Consider the following 22,236-nt stretch of genomic DNA (forward strand, 5'->3'; position numbering starts at 1 on the left):
CCGCCAGCCCAGGAGGGATGCAGGTGTGCCCAGGAGCAATAAAATTGTCTCCATCAGAGGGCCGGAATGATAGCACAGCAGGTAGGGCGTTTGCCTTGCATGCAACCGACCCGGGTTTGATCCCCAGCATCCCATATGGTCCCCCAAGCACCGCCAGGAGTAATTCCTGCGTGCAGAACCAGGAGTGACCCCTGAGCATCGCTGAGTGTGACCCAAAAAGGCAAAAAAAAATATATATCTCCATCGGGTGTGTGTTCTTTTTCAGTCCTAAGAACCCTCAGCATTATGGCCTGTTTTGAGACACTCGTCAGAGTGAGCTGAGAGAACACGCTTGTAGTTGGCTTGATGAGTGGGGTTTCAGCTGCCTTTGCCCCCTGCCAGCCATGACTGGGCAAACTACTTTCCTCATCTTCGGGGAAGAAGGATGGTACCATTGTATTCACTGCTTCCCGTAAACAAGTTTGACCATTTTGTGTCTGTGGGTCATTCTCTTCCATGAATTTACCTATTTTTTTCCCCCTCCAGTTGTTTTTAATCTCCCTATCAGTCTCGTCATGCTAATATTTTCCTTTTCAGTTACTCCAAATTTTCTGTGTGTGTGTGTGTGTGTGTGTGTGTGTGTGTGTGTGTGTGTGTGTCTGAATTTGGTTTTACTTTGCTTCTTTTTTGTTTGTTTGTTTCTTTTGGGGTTTTTTTGTTTGTTTGTTTGTTTGTTTGTTTGTGGGGTCACACCAGATGGTACTCAGAGCTTACTTCTGCACTCAGGAAATCACTCCTGCAGGATTCAGGGCATTATGTGGGGGTGCCAAGGATCAAACCTGGGTTGCCTGCCTGCAAAACAAGAGTCTTCACCTGCTGTGCTGTCACTCCAGCACTCATGGTACTTTTGACATCATTTCCGGGCCTTTTCCCTAAGTCATCATCGCTCCTCTTGATGAGCTCATGAGGTTAGGAACATCCAAAGTACAGCCACCCTGGCACATACCATCACCTATTTTTTCCTGAACTTTATTTTATGTCTTCAGCACATGGAACAGGAAATGTTTTTTGTGAACAGTGCAAGATAAGGTTTCCATCTTCTAAAAATAACGCCCCATTTTTTTCTCTAGGCCCTGGATGCTGGCTCTGTCTTCTAACATAAGCTCCATGTAGAAGTATAGTGAACATTGGGCCCGGAGTAATAGTACAGTAGGGCATTTACCTTGCACACAGCCGACCTGGGTTCAATCCCCGGCATCCCATATGGTCCCCCAAGCACTGCCAGGAGTGATTCCTAAGCACAGAGCCAGGAGTAATCCCTGAGCACGCGCACACACACACACACACACACACACACACACACACACACATATATATAGTGAATGCACAAACACTAGCGCGAGACCCCTGTGTGACCCTGACGAGTGCACATAAAGGGTGCCCATCTAATCAGCTCTGGAGCTAGAAGCCAGAGTCTCTCTCACGCCTCCTGTTCCCTGGCCCCACTGAACCATTTCACAGACTTGTGACACCAAAGCAACAGAACTCGTGTTGCCTGTGTTTGAACTCGATTTAAATGCAGCCATGGACGGCGCAAGAGACATAGCAGGGAAAGCACTTGGACATAGGAGGGAAGGCACTTGCCTTGCATGAAGTTGCAGCCACCAGGCTCCTGGTTCGAATCCCCAGCACCCCATCAGGGTCACCTGAGCACAGAGCCAGCGATGGTTCTTGGACGCTGCGGGGTATGACCCAGTACCCTCTGGAAATAAGTAACTGCAGCCATGTAATACACACATGTCGGAGAGGCAGGGGGCGCCTCTCCCTTCTGGGTTTCATTTGCGTGCCACACACGGCAGTGGTTCCTTCTCATACCACTTCACAACTCTGTCCCCAGCCTTCGGTGGCCGTTCCTGCTGATTTCAGCTTGCTGTGGTTCCCTAGTGAGCAATGTCGAGTTTGGTTTTGTTTAGTTTGCTGACCAGATCTCCCAGAAATGTAGGTGTATGATTATTAGTTTTCCTAAGGGGCGAGGCGGGGTCAGCCAATTTACATTTCCGGCAGTGCAGAAGAATTCCATTTACAGCACAGACTGGCCAGAGATAGGCTTGGTGTCATTTCTTTCCCACTTACAGCCATCATTGGGGGGGGGGGGGGGGGCACTGTAATGACATGATTGATTACTTTGGGGGGGGGGTTGTTTGTTTTATTTGGGGGGCCACACCCGGCGATGCTCAGGGGTTACTCCTGGCTCTGCACTCAGAATCACTTCTGGCAGTGCTCAGGGGGGCCATATGGGAAGCCGGGGCTCGAACCCGGGATAGCTGCATGCAAGGCAAGCACCCTCCCCGTTGTATGATCTCTCTGGCCCCATGAATGATTACTATTATCACTTCCCTCTTGACTCCAGCCCACTGGTGTCTTTCCTTGTCATGCGCTCTTATAATTGCCTGGAAGCAGGATGACCGTACGGTTTAGGGTTCAGACTGGAACTTTCTTTAAGAGTGCACAGACGCTGTTAATTAGGCCAGGACAGCCAGCATAAATCAGGACTGCCCTCAGTGGCCAGGAGGTTTAACCACATCATATGATGTGGCAGCTGCCTGCTCTGCTCCTCATTTGACCCCTGTAAACCCAGCAGCCCCCGTTAAGAGTTCGTGAACTTGGCAAGCGCGTTCTTGCCTCAGGATCACTCTTCCCTAGCGATCGACACGGCCTGCCAGCCCTGTGGAAACGGCACCTCCGCCCTCTGTCCCCACAGTCAACTTCACTTTCGTGACTCTCCGGTACAACCTGAGAGTTTGTGTGTCCATGTGACCAGAGGCAGCCTCCCCGGGAGAAGGACCTTGACCCACGACGTGGTGGCCGCTTCCAGAGTCCCAGTGTTTGCGCCCTGGCACACAAGAAGCGCTTTGATGAGGTGTCCTCCCATTCTATAGATGGGAATCAGAGGGGCAGAGAAAATTGGTAACTAAATTACACGGCTGGAAATGTTGGAGCTAGGACGGGTCACGCTCAGAAAGTCGCGGCAAAGGGGCGCCTAGTGAGCTGCCGTGTGTGGAATAAGAAGCAAAATGAGGGAAATGAAAAAGGGATCATCGGCTCACACCTAAGGACAGTTAAAATAAGGGTCAGGAGGACTGCTCCACGGCTTGATAGCCGATCTCAGGCGCTGGGGGGAATGGTAGCTGGGATGGAGAGAGGAGCACTAAATAAATGATGGTTGGAGATGGTAGATGCACATTGAAAGTAAAGTATGGAGCCACCTCGGAGCTTTTTGAAAAGCCAGGTATGAGCCGGTCGTGACGGGGCGACTGAAACCTCATGGGAAGGGGGGCGTTTCTGGCTCGTCCTTCATGCCCTACCGAGGTCACGAGTTGCCCCCCACGAGCGGCTCTCCGGCATGGCCATGGTTCCAGAACCACAGAAACCAATCTCATAATTAGCTGACTCTCGGCAGAAATACTTCCAAGCTTAATAAGTAAAATACCAGAAATCCAAAATCGCAAAATCACAACAGCGGCCACGCGACATCGTTTGGTTCTTGTAACCAGCTGTAGAAAACAAATTATTTCACAATGCCTTTTCAGCAGGTCTGATTTTGGGGTAAGGTAGGTAAAGGTAAAGGCCCTCCCGTTGATCGTCGATTTGCTCGAGCGGGCCCAGTAACGTCTCCATTGGAGACTTTGTTGTTACTGTGTCTGGCATATCGAATACTCTCGGTAGCTTGCCGGGCTCTCCGAGAGGGGCGGAGGAATCGAACTCGGGTCGGCCATGTTGGCCGCTTGTAAGGCGAACGCCCTACCAGCTGTGCTATCACTCCAGTGTAAACTCTAAATAATAATGGCGCACCTTTTGTCGAAACAATGAATCTAATCAAAGTAGATAGTTAACTGGAATTCATCTGCCTCACAGGCAGTGGGAGGGTTGGGGGGGGGGGGGTTATTGGGGTACTTGGTGGTAAAAAATAAGTACTGGTGAAGGGAAATGTGTTTGATGATTGCATGACCGAGACTTAAACCTGAAAGCTTTATAACTTTTCCCACAGTGATTCAATAAACCATTGTCCTCCCGTTGTTCATCAGTTTGCTTGAGCGGGCCCAGTAACATCTCCATTGTGAGACTTCTTGTTACTGTGCTTGGCATATTGAATACTCTCAGTAGCTTGCCAGGCTCTCTGAGAGGGGTGGAGGAATCGAACCCGGCTAGGCCAGGCTGGCTGCGTGCAAGGCAAACACCCTACCGCTGTGCTATGGTAGAAAAGAAAGTAAAGTATGGACCAAACATGATGGCTGCTTGTTACCTATATTGCAAACCGTAACACCCAAAGGGATAGAGAGAGAAAGAGCGACTGTGCCCACCACAGAATCAGGAGGTGGGAAGGGTGGGGGTGGGAGGAGGGATACTGGGAACATTGGGGGTGGAGAATAGACACTGGTGGAGGGATGGGTACCCCAACATTGTTTGACTGAAACGCAATCATGGAAGTCTGTAAGTCTCTAAATGCATCTCATGATGATTCATTAAAATAAAAAAATTAAAATTTTTTTAAAAAGGAGGGGGGTCATCCGCATCAAAGTGTGTCCCGCTGGCCCGTGGCATATCCAAGGGCGTTTCGGTGGCGCTAAGCTAGTGTCGCCTCCACAAGGGGTTCTCATCTTGAGCCGGGGGCTTCCTCTGTGTTTGTTCTTGGCAGAAACTTAGGAACCGTGGGCGCTGTTGCCTTGGACAGCAAAGGGAATGTGGCTTATGCAACCTCCACGGGGGGCACCATTAATAAGATGATTGGTCGCGTTGGGGACACACCGTGCATCGGTAGGTAACCCTGGGCCCCTGCTGCCCTTCTCCGCCTTCCTCCTTGGTACTGGTAGCAGCATCAGAGAGTCCCAGTCGGGTTGACGGCGATTGTTTGGGGGGGGGGGGTTGTTTGTTTGTATGGGAGCCACACCCGGCGATGCTCAGGGGTCCCTCCTGGCTCTGCACACTAGAGCCATGTGGTGCTCAAGGGGACCCTATGGGATGCCAGGGATGGAACCCGGGTCTCCCACGGGCAAGGCCAACGCCCTCCCCGCTGTGCTGTCTCTCCGGGCCCCAGGGTGTGGCTTCCTGGACTGCACTGCCTGAACCCAGCCCGTCTCTCGAGCAGGATCTGGAGGTTACGCCGACAATGACATTGGAGCCATTTCGACCACGGGTCACGGGGAGAGCATCCTGAGGGTGAACCTGGCCCGGCTCACCCTTTTCTACGTGGAACAAGGTACAGAGTGCATGGGCACCGGGGAGGGGGGTGGGGTGGGGGGACAGGTGAGAGAGCTGGAGGAGTAGGCAGGACCCCCTTCCTGCGGGACTCCGAGGTCACAGGCCTCCCTCCAGCACACCTGCCTTTCGTGCCTCGGCCACCAGGGGGCGTGGTAGAGCCGGGCCGAGCCTAGGTTGGGTGGGCCTGGGGGCGATGCATCTCAGGTGCGGCTGGTGGTCCGTGTCGCACGTGACTGTCCCTCCTGCTGTCCGCTCTGGTCACGCGTGTCGTTTCTGCCCACCCCCACCCCTCTCACCCTTGCCCTCAGGAAAGACCCTGGAAGAGGCTGCAAAGACGGCGTTGGAGTATATGAAGTCGAAGCTCAGCGGCTTGGGCGGTGTCATCCTGGTGAACAAAAAAGGCGACTGGGTGGCCAAGTGGACGTCCACCTCCATGCCCTGGGCAGCGGCCAAGAATGGCAAGCTGTACTGCGGCATCGACCTGGGGGACACCAGAGTCACTGACCTCAAGGTCTCGTGAGGATGGGCCCCGAGTGGAGGTGGGGGGCCAGGTTCCCGGGGGGCGGACGGCTCCCCGGTGTGGAGACGATAGCGTAATCAATTAGATCTAGACATGGAAAACTCACGCAGTCTGGCCGTCGTTTTGTTGCCGTGGTCACTTAGTGTCGGAGGCACTGGTGGAGGGGCAGACTCAGCAGAGAGGAGAGGGGACCGTCCCTCTCTGAGGAGAAGCACCAGTGGGACCACAGAGAGTGGCCCGTGCCCCTGCAGGGCTGCGGCAGGGAGAGTAGGAAGCTGCCAGCCTGCAGAAGGGCACCGGGGTTGTGGGGAGGAGGGTGCGGAGGTCACAGGCTCCCTGGGCAGGGTTGGGGGGACACTCACTGAGTGGCAGACGTTCCCCAGGGGGCAAGGGCAGGTGGGAAGGAGGAGTTAGAGACGGGATGTGGGTGTGAGGCCGGAGCCACGGAACCTGCTGCGGTCTGTCCCCAGCCAGCACGCCAGCAGCCAGAGACCCATCACAGCCGACTTTTCTAAGACCCGTCAGAGCCACACATGTCCAGGCCCTTTCCAAGGCCTCTCTGGAAGCCCCTAGCTCCCTGAGCTGGAGGTAGGGGGCACAGCGAGGGACGGCGAGTCTGAGGATTTGCTGGGGTTCCCAGAGGTGTCCACTCACCAATGACCCCCTACAGGCCAGCACCTACCACAGACCCTCCGGGTCCTCATGGAGAGCCGCAGGGAACCCCCTCTCCCCCCCCAACAGGGTGAGATTGTCGAAGTGGCCCGTGAGACTTAACACATTCTAAGACTGTCCAGTGCTATGGGGTCCCCCCAACCACCACCACCCACCTCCAGCCAAATTGCGGGGGAGGGAAGGGGGAATGGTCCAGAATGTCATTTCCTCGGCGGAGAGTGTTCCTATTCGTTGCTTTTCATACTGGAAATGGTCTTCCTGCGGTGGCTGCGTGTTCGTTCTGTTTCTCTTAACCCGTCGGAGCTTACCTTCTCTGTGGAAAGAAATTGCCTTCACGTCCCCGTCCCATGTGCCACTAATAAAATGTATTTTGAACGAAGAGCAGCGTGGTCAGGCGTCACTGATGGCAAGGACCAGCGTGTGCACGACTCTCCCCGGCCTGCCCCCCGAGGCAGGAGACTGGGCAGGTCAGGAGCCACCACTTGGCCACGACACTGCGTCCCGCCCTGTGGCAGAGTTTTTCGAAAGAGTTGCCCTTCCTGTGGGTGAGTGGGTGAGGGGAGAAATGGAAGCCTGCGGGCAGGTGTCGGCAGGTTTACGGAGCAGCCTCCACGAATTTTGCCAGCAGCACTCACCCGAGTCAGCCCAGCCCCGAGTCCACGGCAGCCCTGGGAGACGGGGCTGATCTCGTGGGGACACATCCTGTGAACCCCCCACAGCTATGGGCCTTTATGGGCTGATCACTAGTCTGGGAGCCTGGAAGTCCTGAGTTCCAGCTGTGAATAGATTTGATCTCTCTCTCTCTCTCTCCCCCCCCCCCCACCTGTCTCTCCTCTCTTTCATCATACCTGGGGATGCTCAGGGGTTACTCCTGGCTCTGCACTCAGGAATCACTCCTGGCAGTGCTCAGGGGACCCTATGGGATGCTGGGGATTGAACCCTAGTCTGGGGATCCTGAAAGTCCAAAATCCAGTTGTGAATAAATTTGTTTGTTCTCTCTCTCTCTCTCTCTCTCTCTCTCTCTCTCTCTCTCTATCCTTCTCCCTTTCTCTCTCTCTATCCATCTCTTTTCCCCTCCCCCTCCCTTTCCTCTCCCTCTCCCTGTCTCTTTTTCTCTCTCTCTCCCTCCCTCTCTCTCTCTCCATCCCCTCTCTCTTTCCTCTCTCTCTCCCTCTCTCCCTCCCTTTCCCTCTCCCTCTCCCTGTCTCTCCTCCCTCCCTCTCTGTCTCCCTCCCCTCTCTCCTCTCTCTCTCTTTCTCTCTCTCTCTCTCTCTCTCTCTCTCTCTCTCTCTCCACACCTGGTGATGCTCAGGGGTTTCTCCTGCCTCTGCACTCAGAAATCACTCATGCCAATGCTCAGGGAACCATATGGGATGCCGGGGATTGAACCCAGCAGCAGCCGCACGCAAGGCAAAGGCGCACCCCAAAGGCACACCCCACAAAGGCAAAGTCGTCCTATCGCCCCGGTCTAGTTTTGGTTTCGCATCAGGCCCCCTCTCCTTGGTGGGAGGAGGCTGGGCTCACATGGTCTTGTAGCTTTTCCTGGCGATGGTCAAATTTCCACTTCTCAGTCCCCACGTTGATGCCGGCGCAGCCAAAGTGCCTCAACTCAGCTGGGCCGTGTCTTTCAAGGACCTCACTCTGAAGAGACTCGGCCACATCCTGCCTGGCTGCAGTGCCTGATGCCTCTGCTTCTGCCCCAACAGGGTGGGGGTGCAGGGTGGGGGCACACAAAACAATTACATCAGGGTTCTAAAGGGAAATGAGGGCGACATAAGGCTCACTAGGCTGGAAGTTCAGGTTTGCGCTGGTCAGTGCTGCCTCTGGCTAGGGAAGAGGGTAGGAGGCGCCCAGACCTCCAGCCAGCAGCGGCTTCGTCAGCCCATCTGTGCAAACCCAAGTATGCCCATGGCCCTCAGGCCCGGTTCTATAAAAATCCTCCTCTAGCTTGGAAATGCCAAGCCGGGTGGTTCTCTTTCACCCCAAGAGCTCTCTGCTTGCTGATAGGCACCCGAAAAAGCACAGTCGAAATGACATCTGCACCTGTATGTTCATTGCAGCACTGTTCACAATAGCCAGAATCTAGAAACAACCCGAGTGCCCAAAAAACAGACGACTGGTTAAAGAAACTTTGGCGCATCCGCTAGGGGAAAAGGCAGCTCAGATAGAGAAGGGAGCACCAAGTAAAGGGTGTTGGGAGGATCCTCCCAGGATGGGAGATGCATGCTGAAAGTAGACTATAGACCGAACATGATTGCCATTCAATGCCTCCTTTGCAAACCACACCACCCAAAAGGAGAGAGAGAACAAAAGGAAATGCCCTGCCACAGAGGCAGGGTGGGATGAGGGGGATGGGGGGTGGGAGGGATACAGGGATCAGTAGTGGTGGAGAATGGGCACTGGTGGAGGGATGGGTACTCGATCATTGTATAACTGAAACCCAAGCACAAAAATTTGTAAGTCTACAACTGACCTCATAGTGTTTCACTAATAACATTTTTTTTAAAAAAAAGAAACTGGTGCATCTACACATTGGAATACTATGCAGCTGTTAGAGATGAAGCCATGAAATTTGCTTATAAGTGGATAGACATGGAGAGTATCATGCTAAGTGAAATGAGTCACAAAAAGAGGGACAGACATAGAAGGACTGCACTCATTTGTGGACTAAAAAATAACATAATATGAGACTGACACCCAAGGGCAGTAGACACAAGGGCCAGGAAGATTGCCCCATAGTTGGAAGCCTGTCTCATGAGCGGTGGGGGAGAAGGCAGCTGGGATGGAGAAGGGATTACTAAGACAATGATGGTTGGAGGGATCGTTCAGGATGGGAGATGTGTGCTGAAAGTAGATAAAAGACCAAACGTGATGACCTCTCGGTATCCGTATTGCAAACCATAATGCCCAAAAGTAGAGAGAGAGACTGGGGGAAATTGCCACGGAGGCAGGGGGAGGGTGGGAAAGGGGGATATACTGGGGACATTGGGGGTGGGAAATGTGCACTGGTGGAGGGATGGGTGTTTGATCATTGTATGATTGTAACTAAACATGAAAGCTTGTAACTGTATCTCACGGTGATTCAATGAAAAAAAGAAAGAAGGAAGGAGAGAGAGAGAGAGAGAGAGAGAGAGAGAGAGAGAGAGAGAGAAACCATTTCTGTATTTCTGTCCTGTCCCCTCTGTGCCACTAGAGGGCAGCAACCTAAAAAAAGAAAACAAGTAGTCTTTATTTTCACCTACTCCAGGGTGTTTGAGAGAATTGTAACCCTCCCCAATCCCTCCCTGAAAAAATGCCCCCAAATCAACCATTTCTCTGACTCCGGGGACTGCTCGCCACACACACTGCCTGATGATTGGGCCCCAGCGGAGCGAGGTCAGGAAAACAGAGACATTGTCGTTTGGCCCAAACTCACCAGCGCCCAGAGCAACATCCACCGGAACAAGAACATATTTTGTAATAACTTTTCCGCATGTGCCTTTCCACCATGAGGGAAATCATGTCTCTCCCTGCCTCTCCTTTGTGTCACTGTCCGTCGTTTTCAGTCAACCAAGGCCCCCTGCCTTCCCGAGACCGTTTGAGCAGCGCCGTACAGCTGTATGACTGTAAATTGTCAGTTGTTCTATTATCTTTGTTGTTACTCTCCTACCGAGCCCATAAATGTTACTTACCTTAGGCATAGATAAATGGGAATTAAAAACAGCATTCTCTGCAGTTCCAGGCCTTTCCTCGGAGTCTTGGAATGCATCCCTGAGTATAAAGGGTGGGTAGCTATTAGGCAAAGAGAGTTTGGGGACAGGGAGGTGACTCCAAGGACTTGAGCATGCGATTTTTATCTAGGAGCCCTGGGTTTGATCCACAGCCCCCTCAGAGTCCCCCAGGCGACACCAGGAATGACCCCAGAGCACCATGCCAGCTGTAACCTAAAAAAAAAAAAAAAAACAAGCACAACAGAGGTAAATTTGAGCCCAGTTCATTGTTCTCACCAGAGATACCCCCCGCCCCTCCTCCCCCCAGCCTGGCCAGCTCGGAAATTCAGGTATCGGCACGGGTGCAAGTGTGAGCCATAAAAAGGGAGTGGGGCCGAGTTTCAGGTCAGAGGTGAAACCAGGTCCAGCAATGGGATTCCGTGTGAAGGTTTGGGCCTGGAACACAGATCAGCACGTCCCATTAGTGGCTCCATCCTTTGGATAAACACAACCAAAGGGCCACACAGAGACTTAGCCTTGCTGCCCTCATCCTTATACAGGAATGGAATGCAGCATGTCTCTGTGAGAAGCAAAAAATGTGCAAGATGCAGAAGGAAGGCTGCAAAGAAGCTGGAAGTCCCACACAGAGCATCGTGCAGAGCTGGGTGACTCAGAGCCATAGGCCATCACTGCCGGGAGCCCAGGGCGGGCGGCCGGTGGTTCTCCTGCAGGGTAGTGAGGCTTGCTGCATGTCCTTGTCACTATTTTACAGTAAAAGGGGATTGTAAGCATAGAAGTTGGGGGGGAAAAAACTGATGTGAGAGGAAATAAGTAACAGAAAAAGCTCAAAACGTTTAGTGGCCTGTAACAGTGAATGAATACCACTAATGTCCTTAACTTAGCCTTACCAGGGCCAGAGTTAACATATCACTTAGAACTTAAAATGGTGCCTCTTGGGGGTTTTTCTTAATTTTTTTTTTCATTTTAATGTGGACAAAAGCCACACCTATTGACAAAATTCTGAAGTTGAAATTGATTAGATTGGGGTAAGAGCAATAGTACAGCTGGTAGGCATTTGCCTTGTACACAGCTAACCCGGGTTCGGTTTCTGGTATTCTATATGGTCTCCCAAGCACCGCCAGGAGTAATTCCTGAGTGCAGAGCCAGGAGCAGGCCTGGAGCATTGTGGGGTGTGACCCCAAAAGTAAAAAAAATAATAATAAAATAAAAAATAAAAAAAGGGTTGACCCAAAAAAATCTTTTTTGATTAGGTAACAAAGATATTCAGATCAAAAAGTACTAAAAAAAATCAACTTTTAGGTGAAAATTATTATAGCTGATCATGGGCTAATTAAGTCCTTGTCTAAGAATTGATAAAGCTAGCTGCTTGTTGTTAGTTGATCCTTCTGTGTTATTGTTTGTGTTTGTTGAGTGTAGTTGGCTTCTGTGTTCCTTTCCCACCTAATTTGGCGTCTTCCTACGGAATTTCAGTATTGAAGAACTAGGAGATGTCCAGAGGCTTCAGGATCTGTGGTCTGGGCCAACGGTAGCAGAAGGGAGAAGTGGGTATGGCTGAGGCTTCCGGAAGTAAGAGCGTGGGGTAGAAAGCTGCCCGCCCCACTCCTCCAAGAAGACACTGGATTTCTTTTTCTTTTTCCTTTTTTCTTTCTGGGCCACACCCAGCGATGCTCAGAGGTTACTCCTCGCTCTACACTCAGGAATTACTCCTGGCGGTGCTCGGGGGACTATATGGGATGCTGGGAATCGAACCCGGGTTGGCCCCATGCAAGGCAAACGCCCTACCTGCTGTGCTATTACTCTGGCCTCCACAGTAGATTTCTCAGCCTGGGCACTGGGCACCTGAAATGATTCCCAGTTTGGCATCTCTGCAGAGAATCTCCGTGACGCAGAGGCGTTGAGGCTTGGCGTGGTGTCAGCAGTTGGGGTCACTGCTGACTGCAGCAGGTCAGATCCAAGGCCCAGCTGCCTCTCAAGGGCACCCCAGAGTTTTCAGCCACGGGGACTGGTGCTTCCATGAATTTTAGCTGCTTGGCTGGCATTTCCCCAGAGACTGAGTCTGGCATCAGTAGAGCTGGGCCGGTGGGTGGGTGAGACGTGGTGGCGGCTATGGGAGGCTGGTGCCTCTTGAGCACGTGAGTCTTACTCCCGGCAGTGAAAAGCCCACCAGCCTTCTAAGCATCCCTGACCAGTCACCCAACCCCTGCTCCTGGCCTGCTCACTGGGCCCTGGTGGTACCTCTCTCGTAAACAGCACCCAGAGTGGAGGGTCGGGCCAAGGGCCTGAATGGGCCAGGAACAACCTCTTCATGGGAGTGATGGCGCTGGGCTGCAGCTCCCAGCACCGGGCTTGGGAACAGGTCCGGTCTTGGGTCTGGGAAGGGAAGTGGGGTCCATGCCAAAAGCACAGGCCCCACCTAGAAGTTTGGCAGACTGGCCTGGAGCTGGGAGGGCACACGGGGAGCGGGTTCACCCTGTGCAGCCTCCCGGAAAGGCCTCACCCTGAGAGCCTCCCCCACGGCCTCTTCCCAGCAGGCTGCCCCCTTCACCTCACAGTTCCCAGGAACCCCCAGGCACACAGGAAGCAGGAACTAACCCCCCTCACCCGCCCCCACCCCCCGCCAAGAGCCTCTTGGAAAAAGGCAGTTTTCAGGAGTGTTTCCAAACCGGTTCAGGTGGGTGCCACGCTCCCTGAGCATCCAGAGATATGGGGGGGGGGGGGGGGGAGGGAGGGGAGTGGGTTGAGAACAAAAGCTGCAGGTTCTCCGGCCTTCCAGAACAGCTGTCCACCCAGAGTCAGCACCCTGGGACTCTGCACTCAGTTTGCCTGCACGTTCTGTACAGACACGGAGGAATTCATCTTTGTGTTTTGTTTTTTGTTTGTTTGTTTTTCCTTTTTAAAATTTTTAAAAATTATTACTTTTTACCGAATCACTGTGAGATGCAGTTACAATCTTTCATGTTTGAGTTTCAATCCTACAATGATCGAACACCCATCCCTCCACCAGTGTTCATTCCCCACCACCAATGTCCCCAGTATTCCCTCCCCTTTCCAACCCTCCCCGTGCCTCCGTGGCAGACAATTTCCCCCATACTCACTCTCTCCTTTGGGGCATTGTGGTTTGCAATACAGATACTGAGAGGTTTATCACGTTTGGTCCTTTATCTACTTTCAGCACACATCTCCCATCCCGAACGATCCCTCCAACCATCGCTGACTTAGTGGTCCCTTCTCCATCCCAGCTGCCTTCTCCCCCACCGCTCATCAGACAGGCTTCCAACTATGGGGCAATCTTCCTGGCCCTTGTGCCTACTGTCCTGGGGTGTCAGCCTCCTATTATGCTATTTTATAGGAATTCATCTTTGAAACAGAAAGACCGAGGCGCGTTCTGGGTCCGTTCCCCTCCCTTCCTCTGGGCCCGCGCAGCCCGTGTGGGCCGCATGCTTCCCCGGTGACCTCACCCCGGATCTGGACGGGATCCGGCTTTCCTGCTCGCTGTCTCCCCCAATCTACACCCCCCATCTCCCGCTTATCTCTGGCTCTGAGGGATGATCACGCCCTGGACACCTCATGACTTCAACACGCCTCCCGGCTGCCCCCGAGCCCTTTCCCACCCCGTCCCTGTCTTCTTTAGAAATTCCAGCCTGTCTGTCCCCAGGCTCTGGAGGCAGCCAGGATGCAGGGCGAGGCCTCCTGCTGACTCCATCCCCCCTCCACGCTCCACCCTCAGGAACCCCACTCCCCTCCCAGCTCAGAGGTTTCCCAGCGGTTTGGCTCCTGGGAGGGGACCACCGCCGCCCCCCCCCCCACCGCCTCCCGCCCCCCCCACCCCCGCCGGATTGTATTGACGCTGGTTGTCAGTGGAATTCGCGGAGTGACAGCTCCCCCACCCCCCATCCCAGCCAGGTCCCAGATCTGCAGCGCCTCCTGGGAAGAAGCTTCCTTTTCTTAGAAAGGGAAAGTTCCAGCACTGCTTTCCAGCTCCCACCCTTGGGACCCTTGAGTCTCCACTCACTGGCTCCGCCAGGCCTGCAGGGGGCGCCCATTCTGCCTGGGCGGACACGGCACTGCAATTCACCCTGCCCTCTGCCCTCAGCTCCGGTGCGGGGGAGGGGAGGAAGAAGGGGGAGATGCTAGGGCACATCCAGGGCCTGCTCCACACCCTGGGGCCAGCCCCTGGCTCTGACCACAGGCACACACACATACATATACACACATGTGCACATATTCATTGCACATGCCCACACTCATGCACACACATTTATATACATTATATTTATATACATATTATATATATATATTTATATACATTATATACATTATATACATTTATATACATTATATACATACACACACACACACACACACACCAGTCCCTGAGCCCAGCTTGGCATCCAGACTTCCCCGGAGAGCCCCCTTGGGGGTCAGTTGGGCCTGTGCTCAAGTCTGTAGCCAGAAGAATGCAGAACCCCACCTTGTTCCTTGGACTCTGCCCCTCCCAGAGCCCTGGAGGATGAGGTCAGCCCAGAGACGCTGGGGCTGCTGCGCTGATGGCATCCGGCCTAAACCCCTCGGCCGCTGACCAAGGTCCCCCTCGACCAGCCCCAGTGTGAGAAACGCCCCAGTGTTTCCTCAACTGTCTTTTCCCCCTTACATGATGCTCAAGGGAGCCAGGGCTGGAGATGTGGGCAGAGGGTTCCATTTCCTCACGTGCCTTTCGTGGGGCCATCCCTGGTTCAACTCACGGTACTGCCCATGCTCCCTGCTAGGAGTGACCCCTGCATGGAGTTGAGGAGTAATCCCTGAGCACTATTGAGTGCGACCCCTGAAACAAAAATAAAAGGAAAGGGAGGTGCACTGAGGCATGCGTGAGGACCAGAATTCAATCCCAGCCCCACCTGCCCCTGGGACCATCAGGTGTGGCCTGAGCGGCCGCCTGGGAGCCACAGTCCTGAGCACCCCAGCACTGGTCCAAAGCCCTGAACTGTTTCTGGGGGTGGGGAGAGTTTGAGGTCACGTGACACCCGGTGATGTCCAGTGCTCAGGGTCACTCCCAGCAGAAGCTGTGGGGAGGGGCGCCATATTTAGTGCCAGGGATCAAGCCCGGGTCAGCCCTGTGCAAGGCAAGTCCCATCTGGACAGACCCTACTTTCTCAAAAGCTTTGGAGGATACTAGAGCAGGATCCTTCCTAAGTGAGGGTGCAGAAGGCCAACCAGTGTGAGGATTCAGGGGAAATGCCTCCAGATGTGCCTGGCACCCAGTTCGGGGGGTAGGGTGTGGTGGGGTTACTGGGGTGTATTATTATTTCTTTCACAGACTTATAAACTTCTGTGATTGCATTTCAGTCATATAACAATCAAGTACCCTTCCCTCCACCAGTGCCCATTCTACAGCACCAATGTCCCCAGTATCCCTCCCGCCACCCCTCACCCCATCCCTCCCACTGCCTCTGTGGCAGACAGAGTCCCTTTTACTCTCTCTCCTGTTGGTTAAAGAAAACTCTTGGGGCTGGAGCGACAGCACAGCGGATAGGGTGTTTGCCTTGCACACGGCCGATCTGGGTTCGATCCCTGGCAACCAATATGGTCCCCCGAGCACCCCAGGAGTAATTCCTGAGTGCAGAGCCCTGTGCATCGCTGGGTCTGACCTAAAAAAGAGAATTCAATTCACGGTCCAGTCACGGTCCTCCATCGTGGTCCTCCACGGTTCATCAATTTGCTCGAGCGGGCCCAGTAACGTCTCCATCATGAGACTTGCTGTTACTGTGTTTGGCATATCGAATACGTCACGAGTAGCTTGCCAGGATCTACTGTGCGGGCGAAGATACTCTCGGTAGCTTGCCAGGCTCTCCGAGAGGGGCGGAGGAATCGAACTCGGGTCGGCCATGTTGGCCGCTTGTAAGGCAAATGCCCTACTGCTGTGCTATCGCTCCAGCCCCAAAAAGAGAATAATAAAGTAAAAGATAATAATCCCTTTTGGGTGTTATGGTCTTCAATACAGGTACTAAGTGGTCCATAGAGCATTTTCTGTGCCCCGCATCATGCCGCTGGTAAGTCCTTCCTTCCTACCCCCTGCCTCTCTCCAGGGTCACCACCACAGAGTCAGAAACAGGCCTGGGGCCCTGGGGCCCAAGCTGCTGTGGCCATTGGCATGCGTGGTCCCAAGGTCCCCCACCCAGTGCCTGGCTAGCAGGGACCAGCTACTCCTGCAGGGCGAGGGGGGCACAGCACACAGCCACGATGCCCACTCAAAAGTGGAACATTTTCTTGGTCTCTGGTCTACAAGATGCTGGCACATGGATCATCTAGATCGTCGGGAATCACTATTCCCATTTTCCAAAGGGCGCCCTGAACACCCAAGAGGGCCTGGAAGCATGGGGCTGGGTCACACAGCCCAAGTGACCCAGTGAGGCTCCGCTCTCTCCTCAGCACCATGCCCATCACCACCGGTTAAGAGGATCTTCCTCCTCCTGAAGTGTAGTTCGTGGGGGATGGGGGGTGGGGGTGGGAGGTGGCAAAGGAATTGGAGACCCAGAAGCAGGAGAAAGCCAGTTATCACCCCTGGTTATGGAACCAACTCCCAAGTATGGTCTGCCGGAGGCTCAGGAGCTTGGCCACCCCACTAAACAGTGCTTTTACCTCCCTTTCCCGACAGCCCACCCCCTTCGCGCCCCCCCCCCCCCGCAAAAAAGAAGGCTGAGTGAGCTCTGGCCACGGAGAACAGCAGCTCTCCCCAGAACTGCTCAGCCTGGCTCAGATTCATTGCCATGACCCTCCCCAACCCCCACCACTCTGCCCTCTGGGGGCTACACCTCTTTTGCAGATGGGGAAAGGGCACGAGTTGGAGCAATGTGCCCTTTCCTGGGCCCCCCACCCCCATCCTGACCCCCAGCAGAGCTTGTCTTCCGGGATGCTCAAAGCAGCATCCTTGAGAATTGGGGACCACCAGGGTCTGCAAGCCTGTGTCCCAGGCCTCTGGCAGGCAGTAAACCCCCGTGAAAGAGAGTTAAGCCCTTCAGCTATTCCCAGGAAAACAGGGTCCAGCACCCCAAGACCTGGAGAAACACAGCCAGTTCACCCCACTGCCCGCCTCACTAGCTCTGGGATTCCCTAACCCTTGATCCCTCCTGGCTTCCAGAAAAGGGTTCAGACCACAGCCTCTGAGGCCAGTGGAGGGCTAGGCAGGGGCAGTTTGAGGGGACGGGATGCCTTGAGAAAGGGAAGGGAGCCCAAGGAAGGGGGGGCAGCCAACACCAAAGGAAGGACTTGTCTAGGCAGCCCTGGGGCATTTCCCCTGATGCTCTCCCCCAGAAACGGCTAAGGGGGATCCAGGCTCACAGTGAGGGAAGACAAAATCTGGTCCCAGGCCTGGGCGATGAGGCTCAGGCAATTCTGTCCGACCCACATCCACTTCACCAAATACTCACAAAGCATTAATGGCAAGGGAACCAAGCCCCTGACCCCCACCCGCTCACCACTCTGCCTGGAGGGGCTAGAGAACTTGACCCAGCGACAGAAGCCTGGCTCTGTCCCCACTGTGGTCCCCCCACGCCCTTCCACGCCCGCTGTCCTACACACTCCCCCCCCCTCCAGCCTGCCTTCCACCCCAGCCCACCACACTGCCCCATATGGTCCCCACACACACCCCATCACCCCTCCCCGCCCTGAGGCCCAGCACCCCAGCCTGGTCCCCAGGGATCTGTCAACTTGGGCTGCACTGTCCAACTCCTTCTGACCACCACCTCCCCACGTGCCCTGCCCAGGGCCTTGAGCTGTTGCCCTCCATAGCATGACATCTGCACCCCCTCCTCAGTCCCACCCCAACACACACACACACACACACACACACACACACACACCAATGCCCAGCATCCAGCCCTCGGCAGGCCCACTCACTGAACGGCTAACACACCCACATCTCCTTCACAGCAACTGCCATGCCCATCTGTCACTGTCACCAGGCTGGAACCCCACAACCACGGGCAGGCCTGCCAGCCTGGGGCAGCTGACAATTCCTCAACAAATGTGTGGGACATGGAAGTGCTCCCCCAGTCCTGCCCTTGCTGCCTCCCAGCCCTGGCCGAATCCAGGTTTGACACTTTCCCAAAAGGCCTGTGCACCCACCAGAAGTCAGCATCAACTTACCCACCGGAAGTTGGTGTCAGCTCACCCACCGGAAGTCGGCTTCATCCACCGGAAGTCAGCGTCAACTTACTCACTGGAAGTCAACTTGTGCTTTCCTCCCTCACCATGAACTCGGGTCACCCAGGTCTACCTACCTCTGTCCGTGGAAATGAGACTTGGAGAGGGCATCAAGCCTGGAAGGGCTTGCCTGGCTCGGGAAAGGTTGGGCCCTCCTGTCTCACTGACCTGGGGGTTGCCCCTTTCAGTGCACGCAAGCCTGGCCCCTGCCTTCGGCCCCAGTTCATAGATGAGACCCCTAAAGTCCAATGTCCTGCCCACAGTCCTACAGCATAGGTTCCTACGAGCCCAGTGGTTCCAAGGTGGGTGCTACGGGGCACTGGAAACCCCCCTGGCTGGTGGGAGTAGGCCTGGGTGCCACATGGGGCACTTTCTGTGTTACCCTCTAAAAAAGGTGGATTTTCAGAGCTTTGGTCTGCATGGGCAGTTTCACACTCAGGGGCGCTAGGTGTTGTTTTGGAGTTTGTTTGTTTGTTGTTCTATCAGGGGAAGGTAGGCCTGATAAGTTTAGGGACCACTGGCATAGCTGTCAGTCCCGGAGGAAAGGAGAGAAGGCACTTCTCCAGACGGTGATGGGGAGGTGAGGGTGTTTGGCCTACACCTGGGAAGTCACAGGCCCTTCTTGCTCTGGTGAGATCTCTCAGACCAGGCAGTGCTTTAATTTGGTGCTTTGGCCCGCAGGAGTGTGATGAGTCTATTCCATGTGGGCCCCCCACCCCCACCCCCAGCCTGGCTGTTCTTTCCTCCAGAAGTTTGATTGTTGTTTTGTCGGTTGGTAGTCTTTATTTTTTTTTTATAGTGGTGGTAGTCGAGATTTGGTTTAATTTTGTTTCAAAGCCACACCCAGCGATGGGCTGGAGCAATAGCACAGCAAAGTGTTTGCCTTGCATGCGGCCGTTTCATTCCTCTGCCCCTCTCGGAGAGCCCAGCAACCTACCAAGAGTATCTCGCCTGCAAGGCAAAGTCTGGCAAGTTCCGCATGACATATTTAATATGCCAAAAATAATAACAACAAGTTTCACAATTTGTTGTGAGATGTTACCAGTGCTCACTCGAGCAAATCGATGAACAATGGGAGGACAGTGCTACAGTGCTACCAAGCAGTGGTGCTCGCTCAGGGCTTACTCCTGGCTCTTGCTCAGGGATTCTTCCTCCTAGAAGATGCTGCAGGGAGCCAGAGATAGAACCCGGGCCTGCTGCATGCAAGGCAAGCACCTTTCCCGCTGTTCCATCTCTCTGACCCTCCTCCCAAAGTTATATCTAGCTCCATGCAACTAATTTGAACTGACAAGTCATCGGGAAAGAGAAAGATTTTCCAGAGGCATGGGACCTTGAGTAATCATTTACTTTGTGTGGGTGATACCCTGGGTTCCAGCTGGGTACTGTAAAAATTAATAGTAAATGAAAAAAGGTGAGGTCTCTGTACAACCCCAGAAAGGGGTCCAAAGGTCAGGGGCCTGGGGAGAAATGCTCAGAATTTGGACAGGACATTGGGGTGGGTGATGAGAGGTTCACAAGAGCAGCAAAGTGGGACTTGAGGAAGGGGGTCCCGCAAAGGGTGGGGATGATGGGTTGGTGGCCTGGCTTTTGACTCTTGCACCTCTGCTAACTAGGACACTTCTGGGACTTTCTGAAACCTGCTTCCCCATCCTGAGGGCAGGGAGGGGAGATAAGACAATAGAGTGCTTGCCAGGAAGTGGTGGTGTTTCTGAGGTCAGCCCCCAGCACCTTACCAGTTACAGTAAACAGACGTCACACTCTGGTCTCTTCAGGAGACTTCTGCAGTGGAGAAAGGTTCCATTCATCATTCATCCACTCAAATGGGTAATAAGCACCCTTTGGGGATTCAAAGGTGAGTTTGAAGTGGAGGGTGGGGGAGGGACAAACACATGGAGCTACAGTATAGCAGGTAGGGTGCTGACTTCCACAGAACTGACCCAGGTTCAATCCCTAGCACCCGTTATGATCCCCAGATCCCTGCCAGGAGTGATCCCTGAGCACAGCCAGGAGTAAGCCCTGAGCACTGCTATATGTGACCCCACAAACCCGAAAATAATTTTTTTAAAAGAATATAAAAGCAAACACATAAGCAGATCTCTCAGGTTGCTGTGAGCCAGATAGATGGACACTGGAGTCCACAGTGACCATGAAGGAGGCCTGGTGGCCTGGGGAGGCTGATCTGCAGAAGGGGATGTACAAGGTGACACCCCAGTGGCAGAGGTCCAACTTAGAGAGCTTGAAGGGAACCAGCCAGGAGGGTGCGGGGAAGAGTGGCGATGAGGCAGGGAGAAAGCAGAGAGCAAATCCTGTTGGCAAGTGAGGAAATAGATAGTACAGGTGACCCAAGATGGACAAGAGGGATGGGGACAGGTGACCACCACAGGTGGTCTGACAAGATTGTGGATTTTACCCTGAGTCTGATGAGAATTCAAGGAGAGAGACACCATCTAGTTTACTTTTTTTTTTCTTTTTGAGTCATACCTGGAAATGCATAGGGGTTACTCCTGGCTCTGTGCTCAGGAATTACCCCTGGCAGTGCTCAGAGGACCATATGGGATGCTGGGAATCGAACCCGGGTCAGCCGCATGCAAGGCAAACGCCCTACCCACTGTGCTATTGCTCCAGGCCTCCATCTGGTTTACTTTTTTAAAAAACGTTCTTCTAGGGTCCACACCCACTGTTTTAGGGGTGGGAGCCTTCCAGGCCACACCCAGTGGTGTTGAGGGCACTTCGCAGAGTGGAGCTTGACACAGGGTCTGACACATGCAAGACATACATCCCAACCCCTTTGAGCTTCCTCCCTGGCCCTGGTTTGCACTTTGTTTGTTTGTTTGTTAGACCACACCTCATGGGGTGACTCCTGGCTTTGGTTTTCCCCAGAGATGCTTGGGAAATCATGCAGTACTGGGGACTGAACCCAGGTCTCTTGCATGCTGAGTATGTGCTCAGCCCACTGAGCTATCTTTCTGGCCCTGATGTACAGTCTTAAAGGTCATTCTCTGGGTCTGCTCCTGAGAATGGGTTTCAGGGAGGGACTATTGTCTGCAACCCTAATCTTGGAATGAACCTCAGGCTGAACCAGAGGCCCAAGGAGGCAGCCTCTCCCACTGTCTCCTGATCTGGGGTGTGACCCTATGTCCCTCTCAGGCCTTGGGGGCTTGCCTGGCCACTGCCTCTCCCTGCGCAGCCCTGACTGCAGAGGCATGTTCTCTAGTCATATATCCTGGAAGGTTGAACCCACCAAGAAAAGCCCTCCCAGGGCATTTAGAGGGAAAGCAATCAGAGAGTGTCACCATAATTCCAGCCCCCAGGGACCCTGAGGTTCAGAGCATGGATATTTGGAGATTTTTGTGTGTGTGCTTATTTTCTGGGGTATTTGGGGGGTGTTTCTTTGTTTGGGGGCTACACCCAGCACTGCTCAGTACTTATTCCCACTCTGTGCTTAGGGATCAGTCCTGGTGGTACTCAGGGAACTGTATGGGATGCCAGGGATTGAACCTGGGCCGGCCGTATGTGAGGCAAGTGCCCCACCTGCAGTTCTATTGCTCTGACCCCAGAGTGTGGACACTTTGAACCAGTGGGGAGGCTGATCTGCAGAAGGGGATGTACAAGGTGACACCCCAATGGCAGAGATCCAACTTAGAGAACTTGGAGGGAACCAGCCAGGAGGGTGTGGGGAAGAGTGGCGATGAGGCAGGGACAAAGCAGAGAGCAAATCCTGTTGGCAAGTGAGGAAGTAGATAGTACAGGTGACCCAAGATGGACAAGAGGGATGGGGGACAGGTGAGCACCGCAGGTGGTCTGACAATCCAGCTACCAATGATCTATATTTATCACATGTTGATAATCCATCCATCCATCTATCTGGTGGTACTCAGGGAACTGTATGGGATGCCA

The 22,236-nt window shown here is 53.8% G+C and overlaps 1 protein-coding gene across 1 annotated transcript in view; it reads left to right on the top strand.

Moving 5' to 3' along the window:
* Nucleotides 1-5,787, top strand: part of LOC130039866 (isoaspartyl peptidase/L-asparaginase-like) — a 29,491-nt gene extending 23,704 nt beyond the window's left edge. Inside the window, exons 5-7 of the mRNA XM_056131810.1 lie at nucleotides 4,676-4,794; nucleotides 5,126-5,236; nucleotides 5,547-5,787. Of these exons, the coding sequence (XP_055987785.1) occupies nucleotides 4,676-4,794; nucleotides 5,126-5,236; nucleotides 5,547-5,758 (442 nt within the window). The 3' untranslated portion in view covers nucleotides 5,759-5,787. The remainder of the gene's footprint in view (nucleotides 1-4,675; nucleotides 4,795-5,125; nucleotides 5,237-5,546) is intronic.
* The last annotated feature ends 16,449 nt before the right edge of the window (nucleotides 5,788-22,236 follow it).

The sequence above is a fragment of the Sorex fumeus genome, unplaced genomic scaffold (assembly GCF_029834395.1).
Source record: "Sorex fumeus unplaced genomic scaffold, SorFum_2.1 ptg000093l, whole genome shotgun sequence".
NCBI lineage: Eukaryota > Metazoa > Chordata > Mammalia > Eulipotyphla > Soricidae > Sorex > Sorex fumeus.